The sequence below is a fragment of the Aspergillus karnatakaensis genome (assembly GCF_047715665.1).
Source record: "Aspergillus karnatakaensis strain CBS 102800 unplaced genomic scaffold BJY04scaffold_44, whole genome shotgun sequence".
Lineage (NCBI taxonomy): Eukaryota > Fungi > Ascomycota > Eurotiomycetes > Eurotiales > Aspergillaceae > Aspergillus > Aspergillus karnatakaensis.
The window spans coordinates 25,824-40,588 of NW_027395756.1; the positions used below are offsets into that span (position 1 = coordinate 25,824).

The window sequence follows — 14,765 nt, forward strand, 5'->3', positions numbered from 1 at the left end:
AGCCAGCCAGCCAGCCATATGCAGCGGATGATCCGGTATCACGCATGATACATTCTCGGTACTACATACTAAGACCGACCTTCCCCCCAGGCCGGTGTCAATTTTGGTACCCCAGAAAAACAAAATCAGCAGAGCAGAAGGGCAGGAGACATAGGGAGTACAACCGCCGGGTCGGCATGCTGAAGCCCCGCCGTAGGACAGACCAGAATGAAGCAGCGGGAACGCTGCATCAGCGTCAGGACTAATTTCACTGGCCCCCTCACTTTCCGTGAGCTGCTGCCGGTTGAGAAATAAAGATTGGTCCCTGCGTCGGGGGGGTGTGGGACAATCATCCTCGGGGGCGCAAGTTAGGGGGCAGAGAAGGTGTAAACGGAATGATTGGGTGGGTAGCAAAGGTGATCCGTGATTGAGTAGCACAGAAAACTCCAACGGCCGTTGGGAAGCCTGTTGGAGGGTACTGAGGGTACTGAGAGTACTCCCTAGATGGGATGTGATTAAGTATGCATATGGATATGCATAGGTAGTGTAGTTAATACCCCCGGATAACCAGTCCGTGTAACTGATTTTGGCCACAGCCATGCGAGAGTCGTTGACATCATATGGGGTAGCTGGCTGAATGATGCAAGCATGCTGCTATTTATGATTCTCGATATATCGTAGAGTACGTTACTATGTACGTACTCCAATAATGTCAGGAGTGAGATCGGGTGGGTCGACTATTCTTGTCTATCATGTCAATCACGAAAATCATGGCAGATCCGACCGTCTCCTTTTCTAGACATCTAGCCTCTCGGACTGCCGTCTTGTAGTCTAAATTTCCAACCGGCAAGACAGCTTGATATCTCCTGAAACGCCAAGGCGCAGTTGGCGTCTAAACGGCAGTGTGTAGGTTGTATAATTTCTAGTATAGAAGTAAAGTACCGGAAGCGTCCTATTTCTATTGGATCGTCAGGGACAACGCAGGGGTCTAGGAGAAATTCCACTCCTGAGTCCTGAGATGCTCCCGTAGGTACTTTTCGCAAATTCGCAGCGAGGATTCGTCATGAAATTCGGTGGAAGGAGCTGGAGTGGACTGTTGTTAGTTATAGGCTTATAGCAGCTGCCTCCTCTGATAGCCCTCCCCCATAGCTCCGATAGACTGATACAAGCCTCATCACCTTCTCTTGCTCCACTCTTTTTATTTTATTTCTTTTTTTTTTGCCTTTGAAGCCTGATAACACCACTTCTTTGAACTTTTATTTGTCTAAATCTTTTTATTTTCTTTTTTTTTTTTTTCCTTAACTCTTCACTGAATCATGAAGGAGAAATGCAGCTGTACCACGCCCAGCCAGGTCCGTGCAACGCGTTCAGAGTCAGAGGTTGAGGCCGGAACCTTCAGGTAGTTGGCCTGGGGAAGGTTGGGTGTGACTCGCTACTCGCTACTCGCTGCTCGCTGCCAGCCTGTGATTTGGTTATCCCATCAAAACAGCTCGAGTGAATTTAAACCTGCATAGTGGATATGGATTATGGATCCAGAGCTATCAGGCCCTCTGGATCAGAAGGGCCTGGACAATCCCCATTCGCAAACCACCTGCTTGATCTTCTTCTCTGATTCATTCGCTCTCTCAATCACGAATCGCTAATCGACTCATCAATAATCTCCTTGACCTCGCCTTCTGGTGACTTATGTGGCGAACCCTTCCTGCTGTTTTGATACAAAACTTCCATCCTTCTCCATCACCCCTAGCGTCGACGCCCACCTGTCAAGTCTCAGCTTGCTACAGCTACCTATAATCAGAAACAGAGGCCGAAGCCGGGGCACATATATTCCAAATTCATCTCTCCATTTCAGGCAAAAGGCAGCAGTGTTGCTACACAAGATCCAGCGGCTTCATTTCTTCATATGATCAAGCGTCGTGGTGCCTTTTGATCTCGTCATTGGATCTTCTGCCTGTATCCGGAGCTCTCTTCTACACTGACTCGGCTTGTTTTGTCTATCAGAAGACTTTTCTAAGCTGTGCTTTCCCCTCATCTCCGGTGTTGTTTCTGTTGTTGTTGTTTTCGACCATTTCGCTGCTGGCTGGCCCCCTTCCGCTTCCGGAATCAATATCCAGCATTTGATATTCGTTTCCCTCCTTTTCCCTCCTCGAGCTCCCAGCTATCTCTGAATCCTTTTATTTCTGCCATTCTTCTCTTCTTTCTCTATCGGAGAGCCCTCTCTACTTATCCTCCATTCTCCTGCCACTGGGCCTTGACTATGTATCGGTGACGTATTTGCCATTCTTCGAAGCGGGCCCTTTACCCCTTCCTACCCACTTGTCCGACACTTCAGTCAACCGTGGTCAAGCCCAGCAGATCAAGGTGTACAGTCCGTGCCTCTATCGCTGGTCGATCTTCCCTTGGCACATATCTACAAGGTTCGTTGAAAGCTCATCTGTCCCGCCCCAGAGCACCCTCGGTTGGAACAACCCCATCTGACCCTTTTGCTATGCAGAAACAACAATTTTCACGCAGCCTCATTGCAGAGGGTACACAGACGGAAGAAGAACTCTAATCTAGGAAGAATACCAGTGAGGTGACACAGGCCTTAAGAACCCATTTTGAAACAAGCTGCGTCAGTCCGTAAGGGCAAATCAAACAATGGCCGGCGGATATTTTGATCTTCCTATAACTTCCTCTTCCCAGCGTTCGAGCCTTACAGATGTGTCTGGAGAAGACGGTCGATCTCCCCCAGGGCCGCGCGTATCGCCTGCGGTGACTCCCAATGAGAGTTCACCAGAGCGGCCAACAGACACCAACGGCGGAGCTCCGAGCAAGCAGCGGAATGCAGGAATTCTGAAGAGCGCAAACCGCGTTAAATTCACCGTCAGCGAGGCGGGTTTGAACGTGAGCCCGACCTTACCGTCAACGTCACAGGCCCGAGTGGGAGGAAGGGGCTCGTCTCTGCCACAGAAACCCTTACCCACTGCCAGCATTCCATCAACTGAGAAAGGAGCTTCGATTCCCCACCCCTTTCCTTATGGGGATAACAGCTCTATCTTCCCTGCAGGTGCTACAGTCCACTCTAGGGATAGCTCCCTGGAACACGCTACAGCTGATGAACTCAATAATGAGAAGGGCAGGGCCCTCCATTCAGCTTACTCGGCACAGGAGAGAGCGCATAAACTGGCATCCCATTTGGGACGTCCATACCCAAAGTCTCCCAGTCAGAGCCCGTGGCCGAGTCTGCCGTCATCTATTGCAACAACTCCCACTGAGGCGTCACAGCCCTTGGAGGACGGCGATGACATTCCTATGATCAGACTACCTGAAAAGCAATTTGACTACTTCACCGACGAAGACGACGACCATTACGGCTTGGTAGATGGACGTCCGCACTCACGCTCCTCTGAAGCTCATCAACTTGTCCAACAAATGACTCGCAGGGATTTCAATATCTTGAACCGCATCCGTGCTCATTCTCCTGGGCTGCGCTCTGGCCAGGTTACTCCTGTGGAGGAAAGAGATCCTGACGCCTACGTTAGACGCCCTAGCCACTACCGCGGCGGTATACTCGCCTCTCTTTTGAAACTCCACGACCAATATTTTCTCAATTCTTCTCGCGGCCGGTATGGCCACTCCCGTCAGAGCAGCTCTGGGGACATGAGTGCCCGCGGTCTGTCTCCGGATCCATCTTGGCGCCTTCCACAGAAGCCCAGGAAATGGTATGAAAAGTCACCTAGCCAATCGAGCACCTCCCTCGCTGGCTCTACAGCCAAAATCTCTACAAGCTCATCGTTTGCGATGCTCAAACGTTCTCGCAGCAGCGGGGCTATCCCTGGGGCACCCAAGCGCCTCGGGAGGCCTCAGCTGGAGGATGAGATTCGCATTACTGTGCATATTGCCGAACTGCTCTCTCGTCAGAAGTATCTAATGGCCATCTGCAGAGCTTTGATGAAGTACGGCGCCCCGACCCATCGACTGGAGGAGTACATGAAGATGACAGCTCGTGTGCTGGAGCTTAACGCCAACTTTCTCTACTTCCCTGGCTGTATGCTCATCGCCTTCGACGATGCCTCCACCCACACCAGCGATGTCAAGATTCTTCGCGTGAACCAGGGGGTTAATCTAGGCAAGCTATCTGAGGTCCACGCAGTCTATAAGGAAGTGATCCATGATGTGATTGGCGTTGAAGAGGCTATTCAGCGGCTTAGTGAGCTTGTTCACAAAAAAGATCAGTACCCTGTCTGGCTTTCGATTCTCATTCACGGCCTCGCGAGTGCGTCTGTTGGTCCATTTGCATTCGGTGCTCGGCCAATAGATATGCCTATTGCTTTTCTCCTCGGGTGTCTTTTGGGTATCCTTCAGCTCGTCCTATCTCCTCGATCTCACCTCTACTCGAACGTCTTTGAAATCTCCGCCGCCGTTTTGACATCCTTCCTTGCTCGAGCATTCGGCAGCATCCGTTACAATGGTGGGCACTTGTTTTGTTTCTCCGCTCTAGCTCAATCCTCTATCGCCCTCATCCTACCCGGTTACATTGTGCTCTGCGCGAGTCTGGAACTGCAGTCGCGCAGCATAGTAGCCGGCTCCGTCCGCATGGTTTACGCTATCATTTATTCCCTTTTCCTCGGCTTTGGGATTACGATTGGAACCGCTGTATATGGTCTCCTAGACCCCCACGCTTCCACGGACTACACCTGCCCCCCGAGCCCTATTCCAAACGAATATCTCCAGCGTTTCCCTTTTGTCATCTGCTTTACCTTTTGCCTGGCCGCCATCAACCAAGCGAAATGGAAACAGATCCCTATGATGTTGATCATCTCTTTTGCTGGTTATGTTACGAACTTTTTCGGATCCAAACGCTTCTCGTCCAGTACGCAGGTCTCTAGCGCACTCGGCGCTTTTGTCGTCGGAGTCATAGCGAACCTCTACAGCCGCCTTCGGCATGGCTTTGCCGCCGCAGCGATGCTGCCGGCTATCTTTGTCCTTGTTCCCTCCGGTCTGGCAGCCAGTGGATCTTTGGTTTCTGGAATCGCTTCGGCCGAGCAAATGACAACGAAACAAACCCCCTTCTCCGTGCCTAGCAATGGCACTCAGAGTTTTGTTGATGCCGCCAAGAACATGACCTCTTCTTCCCAATCGCACAGCCCTTTCGACGGCGTCGTATTTGATATCGGATACGGAATGGTGCAGGTTGCCATTGGGTTCACTGTTGGGCTCTTTCTCGCTGCCCTCGTGGTATACCCTCTTGGGAAGAAGCGTAGCGGCCTGTTCAGTTTCTAGGCCCTTAGCAATCATTACTCTATGATGACCGCTGCATGTTGTCTCTTTCGTCTGAATTTCACCTCTCTTAACGAAGCGAAACTATGTTGTGTTTTCAGCCAGCGTGGGTTTGTTTCAGCCTTTTACTCTTCATAACCCGTTAACCCAGCATTGTCGGAGTATCTTTTTTCATCTTACTATCATGTCGTCCTGGACTCAGTTTTCCCTTTGCTGTCATTTGTCGTCTTCTTTCATCTAGCTCTTGCGTGTCTATCACTGAGCCCTTTCTTCCCGCCATGTCCTCGCTTTCTTTTATTTTCTCTACGGCGCTGGCTTTAATCGCTCGACACGTCGTCCAACTATCTGCCTTGTATCTAATATGCAGATACTCCTTTGCAAGTCGCAATTTCATCCCTTTGTATATGTATACTTATTTCCAACTTTGAGCCAGGAGTCCGACGCACCCAAAAGCAAATCCAATTAGTCTTTTCCCAATGCAACTAGCATCCATGAGCGCCTGAGACTTGCTTCACGCTATTGAATTAAGTGGACAGTAGAGTTGTATCAGGGCTTTGCTGTGCATCTCACCTCACTCTCAACTCAACTAGAATTCACTTCCCTACGCCTAGAGTCTCACGTCTGAAGCAAAGCGCCTTTAATGAAATCGGCCGTGGGCTTCCCATGTCCAATACCAGCACGAACACAGAGACAATACGACGGTGTCGTGCTATGCATTCAGGCAAAAGTCGACCATGGAACCCCGTAGAAACTAGAACGGGCGAACGAACCCCAAAAGAGGCTCCGGCAAGCTGTAGGTCGGAGAATTCGAAATTCCGTCATTGCGGCGGCACGTGGCGCTAGCCAATCGACGCTCACGACAGCTTGCTGGCGGCGAACCCAACTTCAGCAAATTTGTACTGAGGTGGCTTCTTTCATTCATTCTCCTCCTCTCTCCTTGAAGTTGGGAATCTGGTTTGAAGCGGTCAAATTTGCTTTTTTCTATGATCTTCTGAACGCCCGTCTCCCCTCGTTCGAATTTCATCCTCGTTTGGCCCGCGCGGTGGCCATTCGAATCTCATCATGTCAGTACCAGACTGTGGCCTTCAGCAACACCATCCCACTGACATTTCTCATATAGGGCGAGACTCGTGGAAGACCCCCAGATCAAATATGCCTCGCTTCACAATCCCATTCCCACCCAGCTACACACCTACGTCTGGCCGTTCCTGATTATCTGGCCGGCTTTCTTCGCCTTCTACCTCTCCCCCGAGCGCTACGATACGTACATTCAAGGGCAGGAATGGACTTTCGTGTGGTCCGGATCGATCATCACGCTTCAGTCGCTTCTCTGGCTGATGACAAAATGGAACATTAACATCCGGACACTGTTCACCACCACCAAAGCCAGGTCCCCTGATTCCGCACAGCTTATCAAGGTGATTCCGGAGGCCAACTCCGGCTCTGCCGAGATCAGTCGCTTGGACAGGGATACACTTGGCGGGGTCACCACGCTCTCGTTCTTGTTCCAGAAACGCCGCTTCATCTACTACCCCGAGCGTAAAGCTTTCTCACCGTTGACTTACGTCCTCGACGAGGAGCCCAGGCCAGCTCTCAAGACATTCCAGGATAGCGAGGGCTTGACTTCCAAAGCCGAGGTTGAGCGCATCCAGCACCATTACGGGGATAATACGTTTGATATCCCGGTACCTGGCTTCGTTGAGCTGTTTCAAGAGCATGCAGTTGCGCCTTTCTTCGTTTTCCAGATTTTCTGTGTTGGACTATGGATGTTGGACGAATACTGGTATTACTCGCTGTTCACACTATTCATGCTTGTTATGTTTGAGAGTACAGTCGTGTGGCAACGACAGCGAACCTTGAACGAGTTCCGTGGCATGAACATTAAACCCTACGATGTCTGGGTCTATCGTGAGCGTAAATGGCAAGAGATCACTAGTGATAAGCTTCTCCCCGGTGATTTGGTTTCTGTGAACCGGACCAAGGAGGACGGTGGTGTTGCCTGTGACATTCTCCTTATTGAAGGCAGCGTCATTGTCAACGAAGCCATGCTCTCCGGAGAAAGTACACCACTGCTCAAAGAATCGGTTCAACTTAGGCCTGGTGATGATTTGATTGAGCCCGAAGGATTGGATAAGAATGCATTCGTGCATGGAGGAACCAAAGTCCTGCAGATTACCCACCCGAACACCAATGGTGATGACGCCCAGCAGAAGACCTCCAAGGTCGGCACACCTCCAGACAACGGAGCTGTTGGTATTGTCGTCAAGACCGGTTTTGAGACCAGCCAGGGCAGCCTCGTTCGCACCATGATTTACTCCACGGAACGTGTCTCTGCCAACAATGCGGAAGCCCTGCTTTTCATCTTGTTCCTCCTGATTTTCGCCATTGCTGCGTCTTGGTACGTCTGGCAAGAGGGAGTCTCCAAGGACCGCAAGAGATCAAAGTTGCTACTAGACTGCGTCCTTATTGTTACCAGCGTCGTGCCTCCGGAACTGCCCATGGAGCTCAGTCTCGCCGTCAATACCAGTCTCGCTGCTCTGAGCAAGTTTGCTATTTTCTGTACCGAACCCTTCCGAATCCCCTTTGCCGGGCGTGTCGATATCGCTTGCTTTGACAAGACTGGTACATTGACTGGCGAAGATCTTGTTGTTGACGGTGTTGCTGGCCTTACTCTGGGACATGCTGGTGCCAAGGTCGAGAAAGACGGAGCACATACCGAGCTCAGCAAGGGTGCTAGCATTCCAGTTGATACAACTCTCGTTCTTGCTAGTGCTCACGCTTTGGTTAAGCTGGATGAAGGTGAAGTTGTTGGTGACCCAATGGAGAAGGCAACTCTCCAATGGCTCGGTTGGACTCTCGGCAGGAACGATATTCTCACTAGCAAGGCTGGATCGGCAGCTGGCGCTCCTCGATCAGCTGAATCTGTTCAGGTCAAGAGACGCTTCCAGTTTTCATCTGCTCTGAAGCGACAGAGTACTATCGCAACTGTCATCACCAACGATCGCAAGACCAACAAAAAGATCAAGTCCACATTTGTCGGTGTCAAGGGTGCACCAGAGACCATCGGGAACATGCTTGTCAATATCCCTCCCAACTACGAGGAAACCTTCAAATACTTCACTCGCAATGGCGCCCGTGTGCTCGCTCTTGCCTACAAGTATCTCTCTCCTGAAGCTGAGCTCTCTCAAGGTCGGATCAACAACTACAGCAGAGAAGATATCGAATCCGGGCTTACCTTTGCTGGTTTCCTCGTCTTGCAATGTCCTTTAAAGGATGACGCCATCAAGTCCGTGCGCATGCTCAACGAGAGCAGCCACCGTGTGGTCATGATTACTGGAGACAACCCTCTTACTGCTGTCCATGTTGCCCGCCAAGTCGAGATTGTCGATCGCGAGGTCCTTATCCTTGATGCCCCGGAACATGACAATACAGGCACTAGAGTTGTCTGGCGAAGCATTGATGATAAGGTGAACATCGAAGTTGACCCTACCAAGCCTTTGGATAAAGACATCTTGAAGACCAAGGATATCTGTATTACTGGTTATGCTCTCGCGAAGTTCAAGGATCAGAAGGCTCTTCCCGACCTTCTCCGCCATACTTGGGTTTATGCTCGTGTTTCTCCCAAGCAGAAGGAGGACATTCTTCTAGGTCTCAAGGATGCTGGATATACGACACTGATGTGTGGTGACGGCACCAACGATGTCGGCGCTCTCAAGCAAGCTCATGTCGGCGTTGCCCTTCTGAATGGATCCCAAGATGATTTGACCAGAATCGCCGAGCATTACCGGACCACCAAGATGAAGGAGATTTACGAGAAGCAGGTTGGTATGATGCAACGATTCAACCAACCCGCCCCGCCTGTGCCTGCTCAAATCGCCCATCTCTACCCACCTGGCCCTACCAATCCTCATTACCAAAAAGCCATAGAAAGAGAGGCGGCCAAGCGTGGCGCAAAGGATGCTGCCAACCAGCCCGAGGCGATTCCCACGATCACCTCGCCTGCTGCTCAAGCGCTGCAGCAGTCTAACGCCAACCTGACTCCTCAGCAGCAACGCCAGCAACAAGCTCAAGCGGCAGCTGCCGGCTTTGCAGACAAACTTACCTCGACTATGATGGAGCAGGAACTTGATGACAATGAGCCTCCAACTATCAAGCTTGGTGACGCGTCTGTCGCCGCTCCTTTCACCAGTAAATTGGCCAACGTCATCGCCATTCCCAACATTCTCCGCCAAGGCCGCTGCACCCTCGTTGCGACAATCCAAATGTACAAGATCCTTGCCTTGAACTGTCTGATTAGTGCCTACAGTCTGAGTGTTATTTATCTTGATGGAATCAAGTTCGGTGACGGTCAAGTGACCATCAGTGGTATGCTGATGAGTGTCTGCTTCCTGTCGATTTCTCGTGCCAAGGTGAGTTAACATGACCGTTCACCACACACTTCTCTAAAAAATTCTAGTCCGTCGAAGGTCTTTCTAAGGAACGTCCGCAACCGAACATCTTCAATGTTTACATCATTGGCTCTGTCCTTGGGCAGTTCGCCATCCACATCGCCACTCTGATCTACATCTCGAACTATGTCTACAGCATTGAGCCGTATGCGCCCATTGTTTTCGTTTTATGTGACCACTTGACTAACAAAGTACAGGAGACAATCCGATATTGATCTGGAAGGCGAATTCGAGCCATCGCTTCTCAACAGCGCTATTTACCTCCTTCAGCTCATTCAACAGATCTCCACGTTCTCCATCAACTACCAGGGCCGGCCGTTCCGCGAGTCCATCCGCGAGAACAGGGCCATGTACTGGGGATTGGTTGCTGCGTCCGGTGTTGCATTCTCATGTGCCACTGAGTTCATCCCAGAGCTGAATGAGAAGCTGCGTCTTGTCCCTTTCAGCAACGAGTTCAAGATCACATTGACCGTTTTGATGGCTCTTGACTACGTCGGCTGCTGGGTTATCGAGAATGTGCTAAAGACCCTCTTCAGTGACTTCCGACCTAAGGACATCGCTGTGCGCCGCCCTGATCAGCTCCAGCGCGAGGTTGAGCGCAAGAGGAAGGAGGCGCTTGAGAAGGCGACGGCCAATGGACAGCCAAGGACTGCTTAGATTTCCTATCTCTATTTCAGGGGACTTTTCTTTGGAGTAGAACTAGATCTCTAGATCTTTTTTATCTGCGACTGTGTTGATTTCTGATCAAGGCAGCTATTAGTATTTATTCTAGTATATATGAATGGTTAATCACTGGATGAGTTTCATTGTGGCTGTCGTTAAAGTGTAAGGCTGCGACTACGTAGGATTCGCGAACGTGTCTGCCTTAGCGGCTAGGCACAGTCTCCGAAGCTCCGCCCCCTCATCGCCGGCTGCTCCCATGTTACAACCAAGTTGCTCTCCCTCAACCTAGAGCTGGAGTTTGCTTCAGCTTTCTCTTTGCCATAAGTTCAGACTTGCTCTCTCACTTCGTCTTCTCAAACACGCACGACCGGCCGCATCCGACTCCGCCATCCGCATTCCGCGGGCTTCCCTTCCCATGCTCCCATAATCCCAGTTCACCATGTCCCGGAGGACGCTGGGTGGAGGTCGTGTCTTGGGCTCTGCGAACAATCGTACGCCATTGGCTACGCTATCATCGCCTCAGCCGAAACCGAATATTCTATCCCCCTCCGCCAGTACCCTTTCCCTCAGCTCCCAGGCGTCGGCGTCCCAGATCTCCTCCGAAACTCAGGACCTGACCTCCCGCATTTCACTTGACAATGGGGGCGCTTCAATTCCCGCAGCCCCGGCTGCGAGCGGGGCGCAACTATCATGCCCAATATGCAGTGAGGAGATGGTAAGAATGGCCCGCTGGGTTTGTTGTGGTGTCTGCGGATTGCTAATGAATGTCAGGTTACATTGCTCCAGCTAAACAGGTACCGCAATGCATGGTCACAATCCCTTCCCTTCTCTCGACTAATATAGCCATGATAGACACCTCGACGATGTCCACCAGAACCTCGAAGACGACCGCCAGGATGAAGTGAAGGACTGGTTCAAGACCCAAATGGAGAAAGCAAAGCGCTTCCAGCCCCTCGCCGTCCTGAACCAGAAACTCAAGGGCCTCGACGTATTTGAGTCGAACGAGAACCAGCAGACCATATCCGGCGCAAGTCGGCCCCCTGGCCCCCCGCAGGCTCTCCAGCTCGCGCCGGAGCAACCAAAACCGCTTGACCCAGAGGATATTATAGCTAAGCAGCACTGGCAGCCCCGGGGACTTTATGATTCTTGCTTGGAGCCGTCGTGTGGGAAACGGCTCAATGCTACGAATGGGTCGGTAAATTGTCGGAAATGTGGGAAGCTTTTTTGTGAGGAACATACGATGTACCAGATGAAACTTTCTAGGTCGGCGCAACATGAGCCCGTACGAGGGCTGTGGTATAGGGTCTGTGAGACTTGCTATAAATCTCGGGAGGGGTATAATGACCACAACGGTATGTTCGCCTCTTGGAGGAAATGGTCAGGCTCTAATAAAATGGCAGGTCTGGTACGAGATCGTATGGCGGAATTCAAAGCTGTGAGGAAACCAAATGTGGACAAGTCTTTGCTGGAAGTATCTCGGCTGGAGAAGCGGCTTACGCGGCTCACGCAGCTTCTGGCTAGTCTGCCCCCTGAACAATTTCAGCCGAGCAAGCTCTGGCCGATTCCGTTCCAAAACGATCAGCGAAAAACCCTCGAGCAAACAGTGATCGCCTGGCAGGATGATGCCACCGTGCCAAGGTGTCCATTCTGTCAACAGGACTTTTCTAGTTACACGTTTCGAAGACATCACTGCAGAACTTGCGGGCGAGTTGTATGTGGTGATGTATCAACTGGGTGCTCTGTGGAAGTTCCATTAAGCGTGACTCCTCGTATGTTCTGACCTCGTCATTGTTCTTGCACTACTGACACTACCTAGTATCGAAAGCATATGTGGAAAAGTCGGTCAACGTGGGCTCCATGAACATTGATGTTAGACTTTGTAAGGACTGCAAGTCAACGTTGTTTGACAAGCGCGATTTTGACGCGGACATTGCCCGAAAGCCGCCAGATGTGAGAGCATATGAGAACCTCGTGCAGTTTGAGCGGGGAATTCGAATCCTTATGCCTAAGTTCCAGAAGCTCCTCGCGGCTCTACAGTATGTATCAATCCGTTGCCGTCCTACCTAATCTGACCGATCTTAGAAACCCGAAACGGCCACCCTCAAGTGCTCAGCTAGCGGAGGCGTCGAAGGTCCGCAAACGACTCACGGACTCTTTCACACAGTACGATACTGCTGCTAGACGCATTCGGGACTTACCAACAGAGTCACCAACCCAACAACGTCTTCAGAAAGCAATCTATCAGCAAGCTAGCAACTTCCTCCATCTACACATGCTCCCTCTTAAAACTCTACCAAAAATCTTGAAACACGCCACACCCAACGGCGAACCGCCAACTTCCACCAACACCCCTGGAAGTCCAACAAGCATGTCAACAGGCGGACACCGCCGTCAAAACTCCGCACTATCATCGATTAAAAACGGCCACATCCCTGCTAGTATCAGTAACGTCAGCATAACTAGCGAAGCCAGCAGCGCCGTATCCGCTCTTGAAGCGGAAGAAAAGGCCCTCCGCGAACGACTCATTGTCCTAGAAGAGCAAAAGTTCTTCGTATCTGAGATGATCGCAGACGCCAACCGGCGCCGCAAATTCGACGAGGTCAGCAGTCTTGCGATGAATGTTGAAGACCTCACGAAGGAAATTGATCGCGTCAACGGCATGCTTCAAGCGTTAGATTTTGAAGGCACTTATATGGGGCATCAGCAGACGTGATACCCAGCCACATCCTTACTCGCATATTCTTCTTCTTTAATCTATCTCCCGACACTGCAGTTAGTATCTTTCCTTTTCTTCTTCTCGGTACGGCGAGGCGTTTGGGTTCTTGGAGCAGCATAGCACTGGGCGTTTTGCGTGTTGGACGTCCAAGTCCCGTCATCACGGAGGTTTTTTTTTTCTTACTCAAGTTGCATATTATCAACCAGGATAGCCTCTAATCGAGCTTCTGTTTAACTATGTCTTGCTCGGATCAATAGTCTTGGCTATCAGGACCCTTCGGGGTTAGTATAGTTTGGGGCCAACTTTATAGGAAGGTGCCCCGTCTGACCACCTATGCTTAACCAACCTCCACCCGTGAACCATCTCCATCATTCTCACATCCTCCATCAGTTTGGTATCATTGCGCAGCCCCGCGATGAGCTACTGCTCTACTTTTCCAGATTAGGAAAGAGACCGGTAGCTTGGGTGTTGAACAAAGGATACCCCGCAATCTTACTGACAGAATCGCCCACCCTTTTCTTCCTCGACACCTTCCATCCCAACCAGCCAGCTCACTCGCCGCTGTGGCTACAATATCATCATTGCATGTACTGAGGTGATACCTAGCCAATCAAGACTGTGGTTTAGTGAACCTGACCGCGCTGCCTCCTTGCCAACTCCTCACTGTGCCAACCTGCTGTGCACTATGTTGTCATGAGCTCGCTATGTGAAAGCACTCTGGGTGTGTGCCTGGCTCTCTTTCTGGTTCCAAGCGTGTGCTCTCCACATGCTCGGTAGCTCATTGTTGTGCATCATGGCTATGCGTCCTTATCCATACATGGGTGGGATGGTATCAAAATGAATAGGTTGGTGCTCCAGTATGTCCATCCAAGTCGAGGGAAGCTATGCAGGTAAGCCTCTTGCGCATGCCTCGACGTGCTATCGGCTTTACCCTGCTAACATGGTCTGGGTAGTATCATGGCATAGGCGCCTACCATCCTCAAGGCGTTGCGGCATGCAGAGCGTCCACTTCCCTACCTTCAGTGCGTTTACGTATCTCCCTGCTGCCCTACGCCATTGATCTTCCCGCTGCTCTTCCGCGGAGCACCATATGTCAGCTACCCTACTGAGTGATGGCTGGTTACAGCCTATGACCCCTATGTGCTTCACCTGAATAGAGGTCCGATCCAGCCACCGCTATCAGTATGGCCCTATCCTCCATCCAAACAGCATGCACTCCTTCCAGGACGGAAGGGCCTTTACTCCTCTTTGTCAATGTCGCCGCCTGTGCCAGGAACCCGTGATCGCCTTCGGGACGTGCCTTGACATCCCGTCATCAACCCGTTTGGTCACGGCCAGTCCCAGGTCATCGCGTATGTTCCAGCAGTGCAGATCACGGAGCAAAAAAACATACTCATGGGTTGGGCTGACGATGTCGATAAGGAAAAAAAATCAAAGCCCAACGCGGGGGTTGAACCCGCAACCTTGAGATTAAGAGTCTCACGCTCTGCCGATTGAGCTAGCCGGGCTTGTTGATATATGACGCTGTCATAGTTAAGCTTATATTCAAAAATCACTGGCTAGATAAAGAAAAAAGAAAAACGCCCATCTATATCTTGGGTCTTGTGATGATTTCATGTTGAGGCCTCTTATTGAGATTGTTCTTGTTGGCCATTAAAAAGTAAGTTTAAATTTTCTTTGCTTTCCGCATGTTCCGC

At 51.0% G+C, this 14,765-nt stretch overlaps 3 protein-coding genes and 1 non-coding gene across 4 annotated transcripts; 3 read left to right on the top strand and 1 right to left on the bottom strand.

Moving 5' to 3' along the window:
• Window positions 1-2,619: 2,619 nt before the first annotated feature.
• Window positions 2,620-5,381, top strand: BJY04DRAFT_229682 (uncharacterized protein; the record flags this gene model as incomplete). The annotated part of the gene is made up of 3 exons (XM_073719120.1): window positions 2,620-3,755; window positions 3,786-3,852; window positions 3,883-5,381. The coding sequence occupies 3 exons, from the start codon at window positions 2,620-2,622 to the stop codon at window positions 5,242-5,244; spliced, it is 2,565 nt and encodes an 854-aa protein (XP_073568422.1). The 3' UTR covers window positions 5,245-5,381.
• A 748-nt stretch (window positions 5,382-6,129) lies between these two features.
• On the top strand, window positions 6,130-10,486 carry BJY04DRAFT_195152 (ion-transporting P-type ATPase SPF1). The gene is made up of 4 exons (XM_073712172.1): window positions 6,130-6,305; window positions 6,362-9,650; window positions 9,698-9,834; window positions 9,887-10,486. Coding segments are annotated over exons 1-4 (3,888 nt in total). The 5' UTR covers window positions 6,130-6,303; the 3' UTR covers window positions 10,347-10,486.
• A 99-nt stretch (window positions 10,487-10,585) lies between these two features.
• On the top strand, window positions 10,586-13,370 carry BJY04DRAFT_195154 (putative vacuolar segregation protein (Pep7)). The gene is made up of 6 exons (XM_073712173.1): window positions 10,586-11,067; window positions 11,124-11,146; window positions 11,205-11,704; window positions 11,753-12,121; window positions 12,169-12,388; window positions 12,435-13,370. The coding sequence occupies exons 1-6, from the start codon at window positions 10,792-10,794 to the stop codon at window positions 13,063-13,065; spliced, it is 2,019 nt and encodes a 672-aa protein (XP_073568424.1). The 5' UTR covers window positions 10,586-10,791; the 3' UTR covers window positions 13,066-13,370.
• A 1,133-nt stretch (window positions 13,371-14,503) lies between these two features.
• Window positions 14,504-14,576, bottom strand: BJY04DRAFT_t124. The gene has a single exon. It is a non-coding gene; the product is annotated as a tRNA-Lys (tRNA).
• Window positions 14,577-14,765: the final 189 nt, after the last annotated feature.